The sequence below is a fragment of the Peromyscus maniculatus genome, chromosome 4 (assembly GCF_049852395.1).
Source record: "Peromyscus maniculatus bairdii isolate BWxNUB_F1_BW_parent chromosome 4, HU_Pman_BW_mat_3.1, whole genome shotgun sequence".
NCBI classification, from domain to species: domain Eukaryota; kingdom Metazoa; phylum Chordata; class Mammalia; order Rodentia; family Cricetidae; genus Peromyscus; species Peromyscus maniculatus.
In genome coordinates this window covers 38,772,873-38,793,465 of record NC_134855.1, presented here as the reverse complement: position 1 = coordinate 38,793,465, position 20,593 = coordinate 38,772,873, and the positions used below count along the sequence as shown (strand labels likewise).

Sequence of the window (20,593 nt, the reverse complement as noted above, 5' to 3'; positions counted from 1 at the left end):
TTAAATACTGACAATTATATTTTTGGAAATACAATTAGATTGATATTCTGTAAAGGAACATATCGTAGCTATTCTTAGACAACTTCAAAAATAGAAATCCTTTCTTACTGTATACAAAAACCAATATCGCACAATATGACAAGATTCCCTAGGGGATAGGAATGAGCACATTTTTGTGAGGACCTTGCAAGGGAAGGTATTTACTTACTTGGTGGCTCAGAATTAAGGGCAGGTTCAACAAATATTTGTTGAGCGCATGAGGAAATGCTCAGTTGAATGAAAAAAAAGAGACTCTACTAAACAAAAACAAATCATGTTGTTGAACAACAAGAGAGGTACAGAGAATCATATAACATACCTGTCATTTGCCTGAGAATATTACAGGATTAAAGCAGTTGTTCTCAACCTGTGGGTCACAACCCTTTTGGAGGTTAAATGACCCTTTCACAGGGGTCACCTAAGACCATCTACATATCCGATATTTACACTAGGATTCCTAACAGTAGCAAAGTTATGTTATGAAGTAACAACAAAAATGATTTTGTGGTTGGGGGTCAACACAACATGAGGAATTGTATTAAGGGGTCGCACTATTAGGAAGAATGAAAACCAACCGTACTAAAAGATGTTCCTCCTTTAGCTAGCCTCTCCATTCTTGTTTGAGTAGGCCAACCACAGGCTTGGATTATCTTAATCATTCTTGTTGTCTGATTGACTGTTGATGAATATGCTCATGAGTAGGAGTCAGCAAATACAGTGCTGACTCCCCAGACGTAAAGTCAGAGGGGCCGGAAGTCAACTTCTGTCCCTCTGCTTACTTGCACTGGGATGAGGAAAGTTCTAGAACATTTGAGGAGGCCACAGCTACCCTGCTTTCCTCTGATGCTTGTGATACCACCACACGCTCTTTATTCTTGTTACTGTTAGCAGCTTTTATTTTCCAAGAGCACATAGTCTGCCAAGACTAACGTGAAGCTTTACCACTTATGGGGTCTCGTGAACAACAGAGAAGGCAAGAAGATACTGTTGGTCTCCAGGGAGATCGACAAGGTCATAGGCAGAGGGCAGAAGACGAGGGCTACTTGGCAGAGATAAAACCTGCTTCCTTCCTCTCTGCCTCAGCGTAAGTCAATGGGTCTCTTACACTAGTACCAAGTTTTAGTTGCAGTAATAAAAAGAGCAAACCCACCCAAAGGCTCCAAGCTGTTGGGATAGCCTGTGGTAGTATAAGAAGTGGGCCCAGGTGTACAGAATCAGTGCCAGAATTCTCTTCCCTGGTGACTGGTTAGTAGATAACCTTTGTGGTCAGTGGCCACACCCCACTGACCTCTGGCCAGATGCCAGTAGTTCCACCGTGACCTTAGAGAGAGAGGTAGTCTCTCACCCCAGCGCACTTATCTGCAAAGCTGAGGAGGCTGGCTGCCTGGCCGGCCTGCTGCCAACAGTGACTAAACTGCCATTTGCAATGTTTGGAGGTATGTATGTGTCTGCTGTAGGTTCACTTAGCCTTGGTGATGTGCCCAGTGAGGAAATCGTGAAGCTCCGGCTACCACTTCTTCCTCCCGCTCCTCAGGATCATTAAGTGGTTTCAACTTCCTCTTCCTCACAGGAAAGCAGATGCCTCACACAATTGATGACCAGAAGCACGGCACCAGCCCCTAGTACATCAGGGCAGGTGAAGGTGGAGTGGCCGAGGGAGGCCTGATGTCAATCATACCTTGCTTCTGGAAGCGTCTGCCTTCTGTGGGCCCAGAAATTTTAACTTACCTACAAAGTTAATGGGCTTAATTGTGTGTTAGGTTGTAATTAAGAATTCTTCCCAATAGTGTTACTGATGTAGGAAAAGCTGTAATGCCTCTCCTGGCTTGGCAAGCTTGGGCTTATGGTGAAGGGCTGCTGGGAGGAGGTGCCTGCCTTCCAATACATATTTCTGTGCACAGCAGTTCAATCAGTATTGACGAACTGATCTTGTAGAAAGAAGATATGTGCATTAGGCCCCAGCTCATTTGTTCCTGGGGCAGTGGAGGTGCTGGGAGTATTAGTGTCAGGGACTATTCTGAAACATTGCTTTCTTTGTAATGGAAAAGTGGAATAAATTATTTATTAAGGACTTTGGTCGTAAAGTATCCACTGGTCACTGGAGGCAATGAGATTAGCCATATACAATGTGAAATAATATACAATTTGGGTTGGCAGTTAATGATGACGCATGAGGAAAGAGAGCAGAAAACATCTTTTCAACAGGTCAGAAACATGGTGATCATGTGGATTCTGTCGCCTGTGAAATGTCTAAGATGAGTGTGTGTATCTTTTTCAGTTATTTGGAATCTGCCATCAATAATTAAGGCTTCAGAAGTTTCTCAACAATCTATCTAATCTATTAAGCATTTGTGCCATTAAGAAGATCGCGGAGGGCCAGGCTAAAGCGTTTTAAATGGAAAGCTTGGGAGCAGACAGAATGACATTGCTTTGTGTCACGTCCTGCTTATTTTTCTAAAATGTCATTAAATCTCATCCGTTTGAGGGACCAATCAGACTTTTTCTCCAAGGAGGGGAATAACTTAGAAACACGGAGAAGGAGTAAATACTTAGGGGACTTGGAATGCGTGTGCCATTGTCAGGAAGGAGACAAAGAAAGCTTCAGTCTGCGTGAAAGGGAAGTCCCGAAAGTGCCGCAACCCTCCATTAGCAGAGCCATTTAGAGCTTTGAGGGGCTAACCCTGGGTGGACCGATCTCCACACATTGTGTTAGAAACCAAACAAACAGAACCACGGCAAAAACCATGAGACCGCGTGCACGTGTACCAGGTCTTTCTCCAGAGCAGAGTCCTAAGGAAGGATTGCTTTATCTGACATTCATGATTTTTGATTTAAGCAAAGTCACAGCAGCATGGGAAGAATTAAAGGAGAGTGGACGATGACTGTGCAGACAGGGCCTGTTCCCCTATAGTCACCACCTCCCCTCTAGCTTTGTTCATCAAGTGTACATTGTTGGCCTCTGTGTTTAAAAGGTTTTTCTACAGTTTTCTGAGTGTTCTGAGACCCTGGAGCCCAAGATGTAGTCAATTATTATTATTATGGGTTAAAGGAAGTTTTTTGTTTGTTTTTAGGGGGATGGTTTACATAGGAAGCTGCTTTAAATGTGAGGACATTTGGATGAAATGCATTTTAATGTATTTTGATCTTTGAAATAACAAAACAAGGTTCTGAGTCCTGTTTGTCTTCTAGGGTCCTGAGGATGAAATGCAGGGTCTTTGGCTGCTGGGCAAGTTTTCTAGCACTGATCTATGCCTTCAGCCCTCTGAACCTGCTTTTAAAAGACTGATAACTTTAATGGTTGTTGGGAATAATTGCAGAGTCACAGTAGTCCACTAGCTAGACTTTTCCTGCCTGGCACTTTCCTTAATACTAAGGTGTTACTTAACATATATTGAATAAATCAGGGGAGGAAGTCAGACAACCAGGCCATCAGGGAGATTAAACAGGATTTTTGAATGAGATGGTCCTGAATGCTTTTGAGGAATGATATGAAAAAGTTGATGTTGGCAACATCTTTCTTTCGAAAGCTATCTAACTTTCATTAGCGCATTAGAGGAACATATGTTGCATTGTGTGTTCCTTTCCTCCTGTGCAGTACTCTACCTTGAAAGTGCTGAGCTGTGTCCGAGAATACCAGGAAACCACCAAGGGGATCTCCCGACATGTGGCAGCGTGACCTTCAGTTTTCAGGCTGGTACCAGTTCAGAGATGTTGGCAGCACTCTCCAGCTGGCCATTGGTTGCTAGAGGGAATTCTGGCTATCTCTTGCAGCCATTACTACAGCCAGAAAAGATTGCCTTGTTCTTCCAAACCCATTGTGGCAGGGAGTAGAAGGGTGTGTTCAAATCTCAGCTTGTTCTTTACCTGCTGGAGATTGTGTGTGTGTGTGTGTGTGTGTGTGTGTGTGTGTGTGTGTGTGTGTGTGTGTGTGTGTGTGTGTGTGTTGGAGATCAAACCGATGTGCCAAACATGTACTGGACTACACTCCTAGCCAGTAGGTATGAGCCTCAGTTTATTCTGCTGTGAAATAGTAATACTGTCAATTGCTGGAATGGCCAGTCTTCTCAATCTCCTAAACTGTACAAACTCCTCAGCTCTGGCTGACTGAGATTTGCTAGAGAGTACTGCGTGGGTGTTGGATCTGGCTTAGGGTGTCTACTATTTTTTGCTGATGAAGTAGCATGTAGAAAAGGTAGACTATCAAAGTGTGTTGAATTGAGCTGAGTGGAAGTTGATAGACAGTGGATGATACAGGAGGAGTGTGGAGAAGCAGGCCGTTTGGAGAAAGGGGAAGGCAGGTGCCTTCTGGAGCAGAGGATCATAATGGCAGCCAGTGAAAGCTGGGAGCCTGGCAGTGCAAACAGCCAAGGAGACAGACCAGGAGCAGCGAACTCGTGGAGCACGCTGCTTCAGGGAAAGATAAGAACAAACAGACTGATGGATGTTAGCACACCCTAACCAGTCAGGTCTTAGGTATGCTTAGTCTGCTGTGAGTGATGAAGAGAAATTCAATTCTGCCGAGGGTAGTATATTTGGGACAGAAGAGAGGCCTGAAATATGACTTAGAAAACTTTTCCTTTAAAAGATTAAGATAACCATCTATATCATTTGTAATTTAAGTCCCTGTCACCTAAGATTAAAAACGACAAAGCTGGGTGGTGTCGGCGGCACACACCTTTCATCCCAGCACTCAGGAGGCCGAGGCTGGCAGATCTCTGAGTTCAAGGCCGATCTGGTCTACAGAGCGAGTTCTGGGACAACCAGGGCTACACAGAGAAACCCTTTCTTGCAAAACCAACCAATAAGACAAAAGAAAAACAGAGAGATGTATTCGAAATTAATTCACTTGCGAAGGCTGCAGCCGCAGCCGCAGCCTGATGAAGCCTGCCTTCCCGTCCACAGGTTAGTTTCCAGAGGCTGGATTTAACACTACTTTCCTCATTGTCCAAACAGAAACAGCCTTAGTCACCTCCGCAGAGTTCGTAAGAAGTTTAAATCAGATGAACCATGGAAGGCATTTAGTCCAGGGCCAAAGCAGCATGTGTTAAATATTTCAGCGTTTCTTCTTGGCGGTGTTATTATCTGAGGTGTGGCTGGTATTCTCCCTCTTTTGAACCCCCCCCCCCCCGCCCCTCCATTTACATTCCTGTAAGGTGCCTTGCCTGCTCTTACTCTTCTCTTCTGTTGATTTTTCCAACCATTGTTTTTAACGCAGCTAACTCACTGCTTATAAAACCATGGGGAACGCAGTTTGCAGGGCGGTGTATGAATTGGCCCCGAGTCCTTCTCTGCTGCCCTTCTCTTGGCTGTGCACTGGAGACTTGGCTGTCCTCTCCGTGCATGGACAGTGTTCCCTCTCCAGTACTAGAACTCCTACAGCGGAACTGTTCGGCATCCGGAGTCTGTGCCATGAAGTGTGCGCTGATGTCCCTCTAGCTCTGTTAGTCTAAGTTTCACTGCTCCTTTCTCTTGCCTTTTCTGGCCGCCACATGTCTTTTGGCTTGAGAAAATGTCACCAGAACATCCGAGCAATGATACTGCATTTTTATCTCTTTTTTTTGTGACATAACTGGAAGTTGAGTGAGTTTGTTCTCGGCAGAGAGAAGGCTTGTGACATTTCTAAACAAACAAAAATAGCAGCTTTTATGTGTCCTGCCTGCCACTCACAAAGTGTCCACTCAGGTGAGAAAGGCAGAGTTTTCAACTGAGGTTAAAATGAAAATTTTGACTTTCAGCCAGCATCAGATGCCAGTCTTTATCTTGACAGGAGCCTCTAGAGATGTTGGCGCAATTAAAATTCCATGGTGTTCAAAGTGGCTTTCTAGGAGCCAGGGTCTATGCTGTGTGAACTATGCTATTCAGAGAAACAGGAATACAGGTGTGGTTTGAGTTTAACTTCTGAGAGTGACCAGACACAAAAATCCCACTGATGAGCACATTTGATCGACAGGTATTCAAATAACAGCATTCTAAATATGTTGAAAAGTCACCGAACTTTGTCCATTTCACTAGCAATCTACTTAATTTTTAGTTTTCACTTAAGGTTGTGTATTTTTTAATGTAAATCTGCTGGTTGGAAAGATGGCTCAGTAGGTAAAGTCCATGCCACATAAGCGTGAGGACCTGAATTTGGTCCCCCCAGAGCCCATACGAAAACCTGGGTGTGGTGGCACATATCTGTAATCTCAGAGCTAGAGAGGCAGAGACAAGAGGGTCCCTGAGGTTTGCCTGCCAGCCGGTTTAGGTGAATGGGTGAGCTCCAGGTTCAGAACAAGACTCTGTCTCAAAAAATATGATGGTGAGAGACTGAGGAAGACATCTAACATCAACTTCTGGCCTCAGCAGGCATGCTTACACACACACACACACACACACACACACACACACACACACACACAAAGTGTAAATCCAATCTCATCCTCCTCCACCCCTACATAACATCTTGAGTGACTTGTAGATGCCCTCAGAAGAAGCTCAGTGTCTCTCACAGAACCAGCATTCTATAGAGGAGCCCTCACTGCCTGAAGAAGGTGCCTTTGCTCTGCCAAGGTCAGGTTCTAGGCAGGAGGGTCATCTTTCACTTTCTCTAGTGAACAAGCCAGCTCCTTCCTCCCTCCCTCCCTCAGGCCCTTCCAGCACATTTCCCTCCTTTTTGGATGTACTTTCTCCTATTCTTTATGGGACTAATTGTTCGTGACTTCCCATTATGGCAGTTGCTTCCTCAACGATACCCTCTTACCTCATTTCCTGTTCTTTTCTTCTATAGCATTTGCCACAGTTTCCAACTGTATTCCTGGGTCTTTATCTCATTCACCGTGAGTCCCTAGCAAATAATGAGCAACCAAAAACTAGAGTACTAAGTTCTTCAGTCCTCATGTACAAGAGTCCAGGAGCAAACAATTGGAATAGAAGGCTGTCCTTGCACACGTTTGGTGTCTGACCTAAAGGTGCTCCTTGGAGAACTTCCTTAAAGAAACCACTCTAGCCCCCCCCCCCCTTTCTGTTGGTTTTTAAGGCAAGACCTCCCTATGTCACCCAAGGTGGACTCTGCCATATCATCCTCTTGCCTTAGCTTTCCAAGTGCTGGGATTACAGGCACGAGCCAAAGCTCTCCTCAGCTTCCATTCTAGTATTCTCTTCATTTGAATAGCAACAACATAGACGGTTACGATTTATGAGCTAGATGTAACAGCAAACGAAGTTTATGGAGATGTAGATTCTGTCTTGATAGGACTCATAAGCCGAGATAGGCGTTTATCTAACTAACTGGAGGACAATGTGGGAAGAGCAAGGCTCTCAGGGGCCTGTTCTGTGGAGAGGTGGCTGGGGGGAGAGATGAGGCTTCAGCTCGGTGGGTTGGGAAAGGAACAGGATCATTTTGCTGCATGCTGAGGTCGAAAGACTGCTCTCGACACAGAAAGGGAAATAAGCCAAGACAGAGGGCATCCGAGTGGATGGCATGTTTGGAGAATTGTGGGAAGTTCTGTGTGGCTGGAGTGGGTGTGAGGGTTAGCACAGAGAGCGGCAGGAAATGACCTTGAACAATAGACAGGCTTTGGGCCTGAGCCATTTGGGGTGGTTTTGCTAAGGATCATGGGTATGATGTTATAGGGGAGAGGAGGCCTTCATATGCTCCAATCCTGGGAGTGAGCTGACCCCAGTTGAGGGGACAGCACAACAAGCGCTCTGTGAAGACCTTCCATAGACAGCCTTCAGAATGGGTAGTTAGGGAACGGGAAGTGCCAGACAGATGCTGAGGCAAAAAGCCATACAATGAAAAAGTTAGTTTGTTACAGGTAAAGAAATAATGGGAGCATCACTTTAAAAATATATCCTTTTTTTTTAAATTGTGAAGGTAGTATATGCTTAGTAGAGAAAACTTGGAAAAAAAAATGTGAATAAAGACTCCAAGAGGCAAATATTCTTAGGGTAGTTAGAAGAAGAGGACTTTTGGAGGGATCCAGAGTTTAAAGTTTATTCCCTTTTTATTTTCTTTTTAGATCCTAATGCTATCTACCTAGGACACCAGAAGCTTTGCATATAATTGGCATACAAATTTTGCATCTGCATATAATTTTGTCTCTTGTCTTGGATAGTTTTTGTACTGCCTCTCTCCTCTCTTTTTGCCAGCCAACTTTTGTTTTTCACCTAGATTAATAATGAAAAGAATCACAGTCATTGTCACAATTAACAAGATAATTGCAGAAACATATATGGATCATTTATCCAGTGCTTGTCCCTGTCATTCATGAGCTCACTTGTGGTCTAATCTACTCCTCACAAAAGTTCCACAAGGTAGCTACCATTTCTCCATTTTAAAGGTAAAGATGATAACATTTTATAAAATTAAATTATTTGAGCAAATATTTTAAAAAAAAGCTCCCCACTTCCAAATTAGGAACCCCTGTAATTTCTTCTCACAATTTCTATTATTTTCCTGAGAAACTTTTTCTCTTATGAGTAAACTGTTCATGACCATCAGAGACATGTTCCCCAGAGGCCATGAACCTGGCGACAACGGGTCATGTGTCTGTTGTTCCCTGCTATTCTGGCCAATGCTTAGCTTGGTGATTTCTGGCACACAGTATGTTCATGGTTACTACCCCTAGCAGAAGGTCAGTCTATGCCCATCACACAGTGACCTGGAAGGGACTGTTGGCTCAGTGGAACAGATAGGTGTGACATAAGGACATGATGGTATTTCCTAGGGGCAAGGAGATCTCCAGCCAAACTTGCTTTTTCATAATCCCATGGAGCCTTCTCAGAAGCCACCTGAGAAGACACCACTTCTAGGCCTGTCCACACTCACACTTAGGTTCTACAAGCAGTCTCCTTTATGAGGTTCAGGTGTGTTTTAAACTTAAGTTTGATCCATCCAATTTGAACTGAATGCTTGTAAAATGAGGACAAATTAGATGGAAATCATAAAAAATTTTGATGAGAGGTCGGTGTATTAAAGTTTCATTTTTTAAATTTTTTTCTGATGCAGTTGAGTTAAAGTAGATTTGGAAGTTATTAATAAAAAAACACCAAATAAAAAAATTATTTATGTTGATATTATAATGCAAATTTAAGCTCTGAAGCAAATGCTGTTTGGAAATTAGATCAGAACCTGTTACTCCTTTATTCCATTTACCAAAGGAGATAAAAACCACGAAGCACCAGAAGACGACACTCGGCTTGTCTGCATCAGGATGCTTTGACTACCACCATCAGCATCCAGAGAGCAAACACTTCAATTTGTCTAACATAAGCAAAAATATTTGAAGGATCCTGTCCTTTAACAGTTAATATAAAGTATCAAGAGAAGAATCAAATTATGATTGTTTTTGTACTTTTAGACATTTGAGGGTCCTCCACCCTTAACTACATAACCCAGGCACTGTATTTAGAAAGGTCCTCAAAACAGGTCAACACAAGTTGCAAAATATTGGCTCGGGAACACTTCACTCTTCTTCCTCTTGCCTTCTTGTTTATTTTTAGACCAGGAAAGGAAGACAGCTTTTCCTGGCTTTTCGATTTCCTGATGCTATCTCAGCTCGCCCCCGATTCAGTTCAAAGGAAAAGCTTTCTGCATTTGTTAAACTAGTGTCGTCAAATGCCACCAGTTAAGGGACTTGCGCCATTTCACTTTATTTAAAAAATCATACAACTTCCTAAAAACTTCTTTGCCTAAGGTTTATTAGAGCTGATACTATGGGAAGAATTTCGTGTGCTGATGGTATTGTAAAGGGATATAAAGATAATTATTTCTAAGCCATAGTAAAAGGACCTCCTTATATTATTTCACTGATCTTTCTATTAAATGTTGCTGCTTTTTGCCTGAAATTAAATTACTACTGCTATGATCTCATTTACTGACTTACAAAAATATCTGTCAGTATTTACATTTATTCATACAACAGATACTTTCTCAGAGTGCTGTGTGCTGGGGACTCTGTGGTAAGACTCAGCACACGATCTCCAAAAGGAGATGGCTTCAACCTCCCATGCTTTTCCTGGGCATCATTCAACCTGTGGTGAGAGATCCTGCAGAACCTCTTGGCCCCCAGTGCTCAGAGGAGCCGTGCTCAATCTTCATCTTCATCTTCAGATCTGTCAGTATTATTTCAACAGGCTAGGTAGATGTCCAGAAAGAGCACACAGAGATTTACATCCATCAACCCATTTGTTCTCAAACCTGAACTAACTTTGCGGTAGGAATATCCCATGCTACATGTGGGTAACGTGAAAAGTAAAATCATTGCCAAGCCAGCTTTGGTGGTATGTATCTGCTAATCCTAACACTTAAAAGGCTGAGGCAGGAAGATTATGAATTCAAAGTCAGCCTGGGCTACATAATTAGAGCCTATCTCAAGGGAAAAAAGGAAAGAAAGAGAGTCACATTGCTGTCTACCAGGAACTCACATTTCAACTGGGAGCATGAATAAGTAGAATTTCACCATGCAGTATAGCAAGTGTTTTTATGCTTATATAACTACCCTTTTATAGCGGAGTGGTGTAGTGCTTTCTTATCCTCTCTTATAATACCAGCCCTAATGAGATCAGTTCGCAGGGCCTTTCCTAGAAAATCCCCTGTGGAGCAGCAACCTTGTTATATTTTCCTCCTGCAGCTGTCTTCCCCAGCCTTCTTTGCGGTCAGTTTGGGGCCCCGTGATTGAGTATGGGCAGAAGTAACATACATCTTAGTCTGGGTGGGGAAGCCTCTACACAATCATTTCTGATCATTGAATTTCCAAGTTGATCTTGAAGGCCAAAAAGGAGGGCAGCCTTCCCAGATTGGAGAAGGCTGAGTCCTTAGAGACCATATACACTCACCAACATACCTTTAAAAATGTCTTGACACCCCAACAATATTGGAGTGTAATACAAGTGAAAAGCGATTGTGGTGTCCCTCAGCTTCGAAGGTCATTTTTCTAGCAGTGAGCCTCTACTGAGAACATCTTCTCTTCACTCTCAGGCTGCCTGCCCCCAGGAAGCATTAGTTGCTTTAAGAGGAGGAGCAAAGATGTTTCAGGCGGAGAGGATCCTAGAAGAGGGAGAAAGCTTGGAAATTTCCACCTATAGTAAGCAGCTGAGTGTAGTGGGCAGGTGCCGTGGGCGTAAGGGCAAGTTTATGGATGGGACTACAGAGGGAAATCAAGGTGGAAAGTGTGATTCGAGCTGCAGGGGGAGAATTGTGAGACCTGAGGGTAGAGAGTAAAAGGGTGAGTGTAAGTAGCTGACTGTGCTCTGGTGACTCATTTTATATTAGAAACAGTTTAATTACAATGGAGATGATTTATTTATTTATTTATTTATTTATTTATTTATTTATTTATTTATTTATTTATTTATTTATTTATTTTTGGTAGTTTGTTTTGAGACAAGGTTTCTCTGTGTAAACCTGACTATCTTGGAACTCACTCTGTAGACCAGGCTGGCCTCAAACTCAGAGATCTGCCTGTCTCTGCCTCCCAAGTGCTGGGATTAAGTGAATACTGGAAACTCAAAAAAGCTATGGTCATTGCCTTCAATCATCCATTGGAAAGACAGCAAGGGTCCACTTGACTGAGTGTCCCCAAAGGTCAACAAACTTGTTGAAGGGTGAGATGACAGAATTGGGCTCAGCCCCAGGTGCTAATGCCCAAGGAGCATTTGGTCTGTCTTGGAGAAGGTAGCCATGAACCCTGTTAAGTGGAAGAATTCAGGCAGACTGGTTTCACAGCCAAGGAGGTACTTCAGCAAAGATAAGGAACTGGGATAACTTCAGGGACTGTTGCTTGTAAGTCTCACATTCTATGATACTTGTCCAAGCTTAAAGCTTTTGGAAGGTTGATGTTACTTTTGATTTTAGTGTGATGGAAATGTTTCCTGTAAGGTTGAAAACACCAACACCACCCAACAAAAACAAAGAGAAAAGAAGATTACATTTACCCAAACGTTTAACCATTTGGTTCTTTATTCATTTTAACTGGAAGTGATGAATGTGCATTTAGCCTGGTTAACTTGGCTGAATGACCTTGCAATGGCACCACTGATGAGCATTTCCCGGAGTGTCAGATCTCAAGACCCAGGCAGTGGATGAGTGAAAGGCAGATAGTATCTTCCTCTAAGAGCTGGAGGAGTAACCTCTCCTTTAACTCCCTTCTTTATCAAAGCCAGATAGCTCCAGCCCTCCTCTGCAACTGTCAGAATTTCACATCACCACCTCTGAAGTGATGGATGGGGAATCAGCCTTGCTTACTAAATGTGCATTGTAGCAAGACACAACTTTATTTAAAATACCATTAAGATGCAAACACATTACAGCTACTCTGAAGGCCTCCTCGTGCAGCATGAATTATTCAAATAGCTTCTTAATAACTGCATTGATTTCCACAGTTAAAAGCAGATCCGATTATGGAATCTGCTCGATACCACTTAAATGTTTACAGATGTTAGAGTTGACAAAGACCTTTTAGACACTGATAATTCGTTTCACAAGCTCAGAATGCCGGGTACTTGGCATCACTAGTATATGCTTTGTGATTATTTTTAATAAATGGGACCACTCAAAGAACCGCCATTCTTATTCCATTTTAGCCCCATGACCATTGCTTGAAAATCTAGTTATGCTAAAAATCCGGCCAGAAACTTTTACATTCATATTGATCAGAAGCTTTTATGTTTCTTTTGCAAAGATCAATGCAGTAAACACGTCTTAACCCGCATGTATTGGGATGAATATTGAAAATATCTATGAATATTTATAATGCTAAAAATCCAATAAGAGCCCAGTTTCTTGGCCATATCAAAGGGTACAAAGGGGAAGTTTGCTACGACAGGGAGAATGTGTGGGTGAAACAAAGATGCATGTTTCTGCTCCTTTTGGTTTGGGGGGTTCTGGGAAGGGTGGTTTCCACATTGTGTATGGGCTCAGTCTGTTATAGATCATGTTGCTTGAGCAACAGAAGTGTATTTTCTCCAAGCTCTGAAACTTAAAGTTCACGATCAGGGTGACAGCGGGGGCTGTTGAGAGCTGTCTTCCTGGCTTGCAGATGGTTCCTGCTAGCTGTGTGTCTGTAGCGGGAGAGAAGAGGGAAAGAGACAAGGGCTTCTTTTCTCCCCCTCTACCTCCTAAAAGTCTCCTGATCCTTCAGGATTAAAATACAAGTCTTATGACCTCGTCTGACCTCACTGCATCTTCACAGGCCCATTTCTAAACACAGCCACAGTGGAGATAAGGGCTTCAGAACATGAATGCCGGGAGAGACCATTGAGTGAGAGCATGGCATGGAGGTGAACGCTCTGGGGTTAACCAGACTGCCTGAGTTGGAAATACCTTGGGTCAAGTCATTTGCTCTCTCTGTTTCTCAGTTTTCTGTACACCGAAAGCAGATATTGTTTGTAGCCTTTTTGTGCTGAATGAATGAGTTAAGACATGCAGTGATATCCAGACGGGTATAGAGTATTTACTAATTGCATAGTAAATGTTAGGACTTACTAAATATCTGACTCAGTATAGTGAAGCATTTAGCTGAGATTTTTGTGATGCTGATCTCTAAGTACTTGGTTTCCTTATCAATGGTTAACCACGTCAGTGATTCACATATATATGCAAAAATTTCCCCTGAACCTTGATGAATGCCTAAATATAAAAGAAGCAAGTGTATTTGATGGTATAACATTCTTCCCAAGAATTTGTTCCCACCAGTGCTGACCCAGTCAGCCTGTAACCCTGGAGAACGGTTGCTCTCCAGGAAGTTGCAAGACCTTCTCTGTCCTAAAGATTTTAAGATTACACTGTGCACATTCTACAAAAATATTCAGGACACACCTTTCCTAGTAGGGAAAAAAAAATCCCTACTTTTTCCGTCTTTCTGCTTATCTCTTACACACACATGTACACACACTTTCATACTTGTACAATCAAACAGAATGCACGATAGTGAGCAAGTAACGAGGTCACTATAGAATCCCAAGTATCCCAAACAGGATAAGACATCCAGTCATCTTTGAACTCTGGTAGGAAAAGCGGGGTTATGGGTCCCTCCATTTAGTGTCTTGGAAGGCACAGTAGTAAGCAGTTGACAGTCCATTAGAAGCTCTGCACGTAAGCAGCAGCGCCCTAGTTCATTGGCCAGTTTTCAGTTTCCCCTGTTGAACTAGATACAGAACAGAATCTGAACTGGATTGCAAAGGTAGAGAGGAAGAATACTTTCTGATTCTCAAACAGTGAATTCTCTTTTTCTGACTTGCACCACAAACTGTCAGCGAGTCTCCAGCCCTTCTGGAATCTTCCATGGCTGGAGGAGTAGCTGTGTTCTTTTTCAGCCTAAATCAAGGTCGTATCTATTTCACAGGCAGGATTTTTTTTTTTTCTTTTATGGAAGAAGATGAAGGAAGGACTGCCCACGAGTTCTGCCAGCACTCATCCGAGCAAGCAGCTGTCCTTCCTGCCTTGTGAATCACGCTACCCGAGCTGGGGCCGCGGCTGCCTCTCTAGTTCATTTTGGTACATGAGCCAATCATGGATATTTTACACTTATAAACATTTCATTCTAAATACTTGTGAGTCAAATTATAAAACTTTTACTAAAATTAGAAGACGGAAAGTCTTTTTATATCTGAGTTCTTGCTTTAAAAATAAAATCAAAGCGAAATATTTCTGTGCAGCCAAGACTCTAGCTGCTGTAACACACAATTTAAAGACCCCTCCTTATAATGCTCCTCAGCATTAGGGTGGTTGGTTCTACTGAATATTGATGGCAACAGAAAATAAAATCAGTGCATGTGGGCATGTGCTACTTGCTTGTAAGCTGAAATGTGTGAATACTGGGTTCCATTATTCCCTGTGGACAAATACCTTAAGAAAGGGAATTGCTTCGTGAGGTAGCACATGCTTGGAATCCCAGCACAATCTGGACTTCCTTAGAAGGAATTCAAGTTCAAGGTCAGCCTGGGCTACCTAATAAGACTCTGTTTCATACAGACAAACAAAAAATCAAATCAAAGACTTGAACAATAATGTCCCAAAGAAAACTTGTAAGTGGCCAGTGAGCTAACAAACAAACAAATAAGAAAAAAAAATCAGTGCCCAATGTCATTTGGCACCTAGAGTTGTCATCATTGAGTCATTGTGAGAGTGTAGATTAGCCTAATCATTATAGAAGTGTTCAAGGGCTTTTTAATGAACTACTGAAATGATAATATACATTTGTAAAATAAACCTACAATTTATTGAAATTTTTGGAATACTACACAGCAATAAAAAAGAATACTGAAGCAACAACATTGATGAATCTGGAAGACATCCAGAGTAAAAGAAGTCAATCACAAAAAAATAAAAAATAAATAAACAAATAAACCCTTGATATGTAATGTCATTTACACAAAATCAGAAACAGGTAAAACGTATCTTTGACTGAAATTAAATGTCAAAAATAACTAGTCATGACTCAAAAAAAAAAAACAAAAAAAAAAAAAACCTTGGTCTCTGGTGATAGATGTCACCAAAAGGTTGGAGAAGGAGTTGACAAGAAAGGAAAATGAACGAGCATCTTATGGGTTAAATGCCCTGTGCCTTGGGAGTAGTGTTGACATGGCAACCACAACGGAACACTTCATCTTTGCTTGATTCTGTGTTAATTACGTGCCTGTGTTTTTAAAAATCTTGAAAGAATCCCTCTTCCCCACTGAAACATCTCCAGACTGAGAGGTAAAGCGGGGAGGCTAGGGACTATGAGAGCGTGTTCTACACATGACTTCATAGAGGAAGGAAGTGACTGCCCATGCTACTTGCAGAACTAAAAGATTCTCAGAGAGGGGAGAGAAGCCTAGAATCAACAACTTATAAGGAAATAGACAATATGGCTTCAGTACCGAGTAGGGACATCATTGAGAGGCCATTTTAGAGTGAACAGATTTTGGGGAAGTGGAGAGGACAGAGGTTGCCAGCAGTAAAGATGGCGCCTTTCATACTTCACCTGGAGGAGAAAGTAGTATACAAAGACCTTTCCTGGGAGGCTTCTCTTTCCCTTGCTTGGGAGTTGACACCCAGAAGATCATTTAGAGCTTGTGATTGATGGTGCTACTGAGGTAGGAGCCTCCTGAAGTCAGGGGTCCTGGGTTAGTTTAGCTCTTAGGATTGTTCCTCTTATATGAGGCTGGGGATGTTGGAGCCGACATCCTTCAGGAGGTGGAGCCTGGAGAAAAAGGCTTCCCGACAGGAGAGTCCTTTCTGTTCCCGGTTACTGGAAAGCATTGATCCTTCATAGATTGCCTTTCTTCTGCATGGACAATGGATTTATATAACTCGATTCCACCACTGAGTCTCTGTATTCTGGACTTCTGAATTCTTTCAATGCCGCTGAAAAGTGAGAGGGACCAGACAGATGTCAGAGAGAGTGTCAGCATCAAAGTGGCCTCCTCCCGTGTGGTGCAGCAGGACACTAAGGCATTTCCTGTTCTGGTCCAGATTCTCTCAAAACTCAGGGAATGTACCCACCTGATCACAGGAGTGATAGTGGAACCCACAGTGTTATCCTCTTGTATTTTTGAAGTCACTTGAAAACTACCTCAGAAATTTCCCCCCCCAGGTCCGAAATCCCTTAAATAAGGAAGTACTTCAGTGTATCCCTTGGGTCCTGCATTGGTTTTGGTGCCTGATTGTTTTTACTTATTTGTTTATTTGATCGATTATTTATTTATTTATTTATTTAGTGAGCATTGATTAGTGTTTTGCCTGTATGTATGTCTGTGTGAGGGTGTCAGATCCCTTGGAACGGGAGTTTACAGACAATTGTGAGCTGCCATGTGGAGGCTGGGAATTGAACCGAAGTCCTCTGGAAGAGCAACCAATATTCCTTAACCCCTGAGCCATCTCTTCAGCCCTACCTCCCCCATGGTTTATACAGCAGCCGCTGTTGGTATTGCCTGTGCCGTAGACCATTCCACTCTACCTGCAGCCTTCACAACGGGAACCTTTCCTGTGTTACACATCTGAGCCATGCCCATCAAACCCTTGCAGAGCGGCCCGAAGCCTCATCTGCACGCTGCCTGTGTTTATATTGCTATAGACATTTCAGGATTCATTTATCGGCTACAAAATTGGTCACATTTCAACCTCCGTTACCCCTGCACTGTTACTGATGGAAGATGAAGGGCTGGAGATTGTGTGTGGTGAATACTGGATTGGAGTGTTGGCATTTTGACAGAACTGGCAATTTTCGAATTGAGTGAGGCATCAGGCTGCCTTTGCTTTATGGATTATATTTCAGTTTCTTATGGATTAGATACTAGTCTCGCTAATTGTGTTAAACTGGGAGAGGTCGCAGGACAGTGAGCACAGCCTGTAAGGAACCTTTGGAGGAGCTCAGTTGGAGTTGCAAGCTATGTAAGAAATGAAGAAGGTGATGGGGTGGGGGGACGAGAGAAGCCAGGTGTCACAGCTGCAGTGAGGCTCTGGGTGGCAGTCTTTAGGGCACCAACTGCCTATTTGCCCATTCTGTTTTTTATGTAGGTGTACTCTGTGGCTTTAGCCTTGCTCTCTAGGGGTCCCATCTAAAAATAGACTGAGATCTTGAATGCAAATTTCAGCTTAGCGAATACCTCTATTTAAAAGAAAATTCACATTCTAGGTGCCTTTAGTTAATCTGTCCCCTCCTTTTAGAAATAATATTCATGCTTATAATTTCGTCTGTTTCAGTAATTTTTTTTCCAGCATGATTTTATGGTAGAGAAACAAAGCCATATTTCCTCCACAACAAACAAGATGGGGGTGTAAATGGAGCACTGATCTACCTAGGCTTATAATGGTTGAAAATCCTCCCACTGCTGAATTAATATTCATGGCATGAAAAGAAGAGGTAGCAGGTAGCATGTGGGCTGGGCAAGGGTGAGTTCTGGGATGGGCTCCAGGGATGGGAAGCCTGGCTGCTAGGTTATCTGGCCACCGCCCCCCACCTTCAAATACCAGCCTCCATCAGGATTCTTTGGCTGAACACATCCTAAGTGGTAGAAAGAATGCCCTCTGCTTTTCCGGGAACCCATTACTCCATTAGCTCCCATTTTATTTATTTTAGTTGCTGGTGACAATAAGAATGAGACCAACGTAGCAAGAAACCTGGAGGGCGAGCTTTGCTTGGCAGTGACACTCAGCGATGTGTTCAGCCCCATGTAAACTTGAATGAAACTAGACCGCTCAATCTCCCAGGTTGTTTCTTTCATTCAGAGTAAAATGCTCATAGCAAGTTGGGCAGTGAAGTTTAGAAAGATGCAGGGCAACACATCAACTCAATGCTTTGTGGCTTGAGACAATTGTAATTTATTATTTCTCGTGATCAGAAATTAGGCAGTGCCTGGCTGTTCCGAATGCAGCGAGCTGGGGTATGTCCATGGGCAGTGTTCAGCCAGTTTACTCAGCTACATTCAGCTGTGTGTGATAGTGGTACACTCCTGCACTTCCCAGCTACCTGAGATGTTGAAGCATAAGAATTGCTAGAGTCCAGGAGTTCTCTGCCGGCCTGGTCAACACGGCAATTGTTTGTCACGAGCAAGCAAACAAATAAACACACAGCTACAAGGAAGAGCTTGAATGTGCTAGGAAGGCAGAAACGTTTCACTGTTGACAGCTGGTTCATCCCACTTTGCTGTTATCTTTTCTCTCTTCACACAGGGAGTCTGTTGCATGTCACTTCTTACCTGGTGGCTAGCTTCCCAGGGGAAGAGTTAAAGCTGCCAGGCACATGTGACTTACTCTGTCTGCTGGTCAAAGCAGGCCGCCATGCCAGCCAGTTTCAAGCTGATACAGGTGCAGTGGTATGCCAACGGCTGAAAGGAAGGAATCCACAGTGGCACTTGCAGATTACCTACTTGAGTTATTTTCATGTGTTGCCTAACCATTTTAGAGAAACTGCTAATTTTAACTTCGCTTCTGTGAAGATTATGCAACCCTTCTTAGTGGGTGGACTGCACAGGGGATTTATAAATCCAATGTTGATCAAAACTCCTCCCCCAGCTGCCTTACAGCTATTTGTACTTATTAAATAATAGCTTGCCTCTGTGATGGAATGTTGATTTATGTATTGGAACCAAGTCTTTTGGATAATTTGATGAATGCATTCTTAATTGGGGGCGAATTTAGACAAAATTAATTTAGTCTAGACCAGGACCTACTTCTGGCATTGCAGTGTTGTATCCTGGTCAGCCTCTTCTTGCACTTCCTCCTCTTTTCGGGAGGAATGATACAAGTTCATTTTCTCATATCCAGGGGTGGGCCTGAAAAACAAGGGTATTTTTTGGCAGAATAAAAACCCAATATGGCTGGCATAGGAAGTTCCAGGATAACCAGGGCTACAGAGAAAGACCTTATCTCTGAAAACATAAATAAGCAGAGAGAGAGAGAGAGAGAGAGAGAGAGAGAGAGAGAGAGAGAGAGAGAGAGAAGAGAGAGAGGGAGGGAGGGAGGGAGGGAGGGAGGGAGGGAGGAGGAGGAAGAGAGAGAGAGAGAGAGAGAGAGAGAGAGAGAGAGAGAGAGAGAGAGAGAGAGCTAGGATTCTAACATGAAAAATCTCAAATACAAAGATTACTCTAAAGCTTGATGATTACAAATGCCTGTCATACCTATTGCATCCTAATTATAAAATGTGTTTTATAACTCATAAGTATTTAATTCTCTGAAGAAAGGGAGATTGATGTTATGGGCACCTTTAAGCCATCTGTTTAACTTCAAGCCTTCCTTTTAATAAAATGAGAATAATTCATTCTCTGCCTACCTCAGATGATGTGTGTGTAAATCTTAAGTGAATAAAAGTATTTAGGACCATACATAAGATACAACCTGGTAATTATAGTATTGATATGCAAAAACTGAGAAATAAATGATGTAGATAGATGATAAATAATAAAAGATAAATGGATAGATGGATGGAGAGATGACAGACAGACTGAAAGACAGATAGGCAGACAGATAGATGATCTTCCTTCCAAGGGGCTCAACCTCATTACAGTATTTCCAATAATAGCCGGATGTGGTGGTGCATGCCTTTAATGGCATCACTAAGGAAAGTAGAGGCATCCAGATCTCTGTGAGTTCAAGGCCAGCCAGCCTGGCCAACATACCAAGGTATTAACTAAGCCTTAGCAATGGTTTAAAATATGACCAGTCACTTCAAGAGGTGGTTGGCAACACTTAACTATTTTTTTTTCAGCTCTGCTTGGTTCTTCTGATTCTGTAGAAAGCCTGGGCCAGACTGAACCACCTTGGCTGAAGTTCAGCCCCATTCAATGTCTGCTTTCTGGAAAAAGTAGTGACAGGGCAGAGTGGCCATGGGACTCAGGACTGGGCTCTTCCTTAGAACCATGGTATCCTCTCCATTTCTTTCCCCTATTGACAGTTCTTTCATTCCGCAATCAGAATTCCTTTTCATGACAGATTTGATAAGGCTTTTAGAAGATAATTTTAAAATACAAATAATTCAAGACTTCTGATGCTCATAAAATAGTTACTATATTTAATCCTATACAATGGTTTGCATCTACTTTTTTTTTTCAAGGATTGGATGAGCTATTTATGACTGTTGAAATTTAAAAT

The 20,593-nt window shown here is 42.6% G+C and overlaps 1 protein-coding gene and 1 long non-coding RNA gene across 9 annotated transcripts in view; both read left to right on the top strand.

Moving 5' to 3' along the window:
- The window catches only part of Rbms1 (RNA binding motif single stranded interacting protein 1), a 225,855-nt gene that overhangs the window by 31,738 nt on the left and 173,524 nt on the right, over nucleotides 1-20,593 (top strand). For 4 of the 8 annotated variants that reach the window (XM_076569553.1, XM_076569550.1, XM_076569551.1 and 1 more), the window contains exon 2: nucleotides 1,610-1,675. The exons of the other annotated variants lie outside the window; for them this stretch is intronic. In XM_076569553.1, the coding sequence (XP_076425668.1) occupies nucleotides 1,610-1,675 (66 nt within the window). The remainder of the gene's footprint in view (nucleotides 1-1,609; nucleotides 1,676-20,593) is intronic. 8 annotated transcript variants of the gene reach the window in all.
- Nucleotides 1,682-19,441, top strand: LOC143272873 (uncharacterized). Its single transcript, XR_013050486.1, has 2 exons — nucleotides 1,682-16,098; nucleotides 18,084-19,441. It is a non-coding gene; the product is annotated as an uncharacterized LOC143272873 (long non-coding RNA).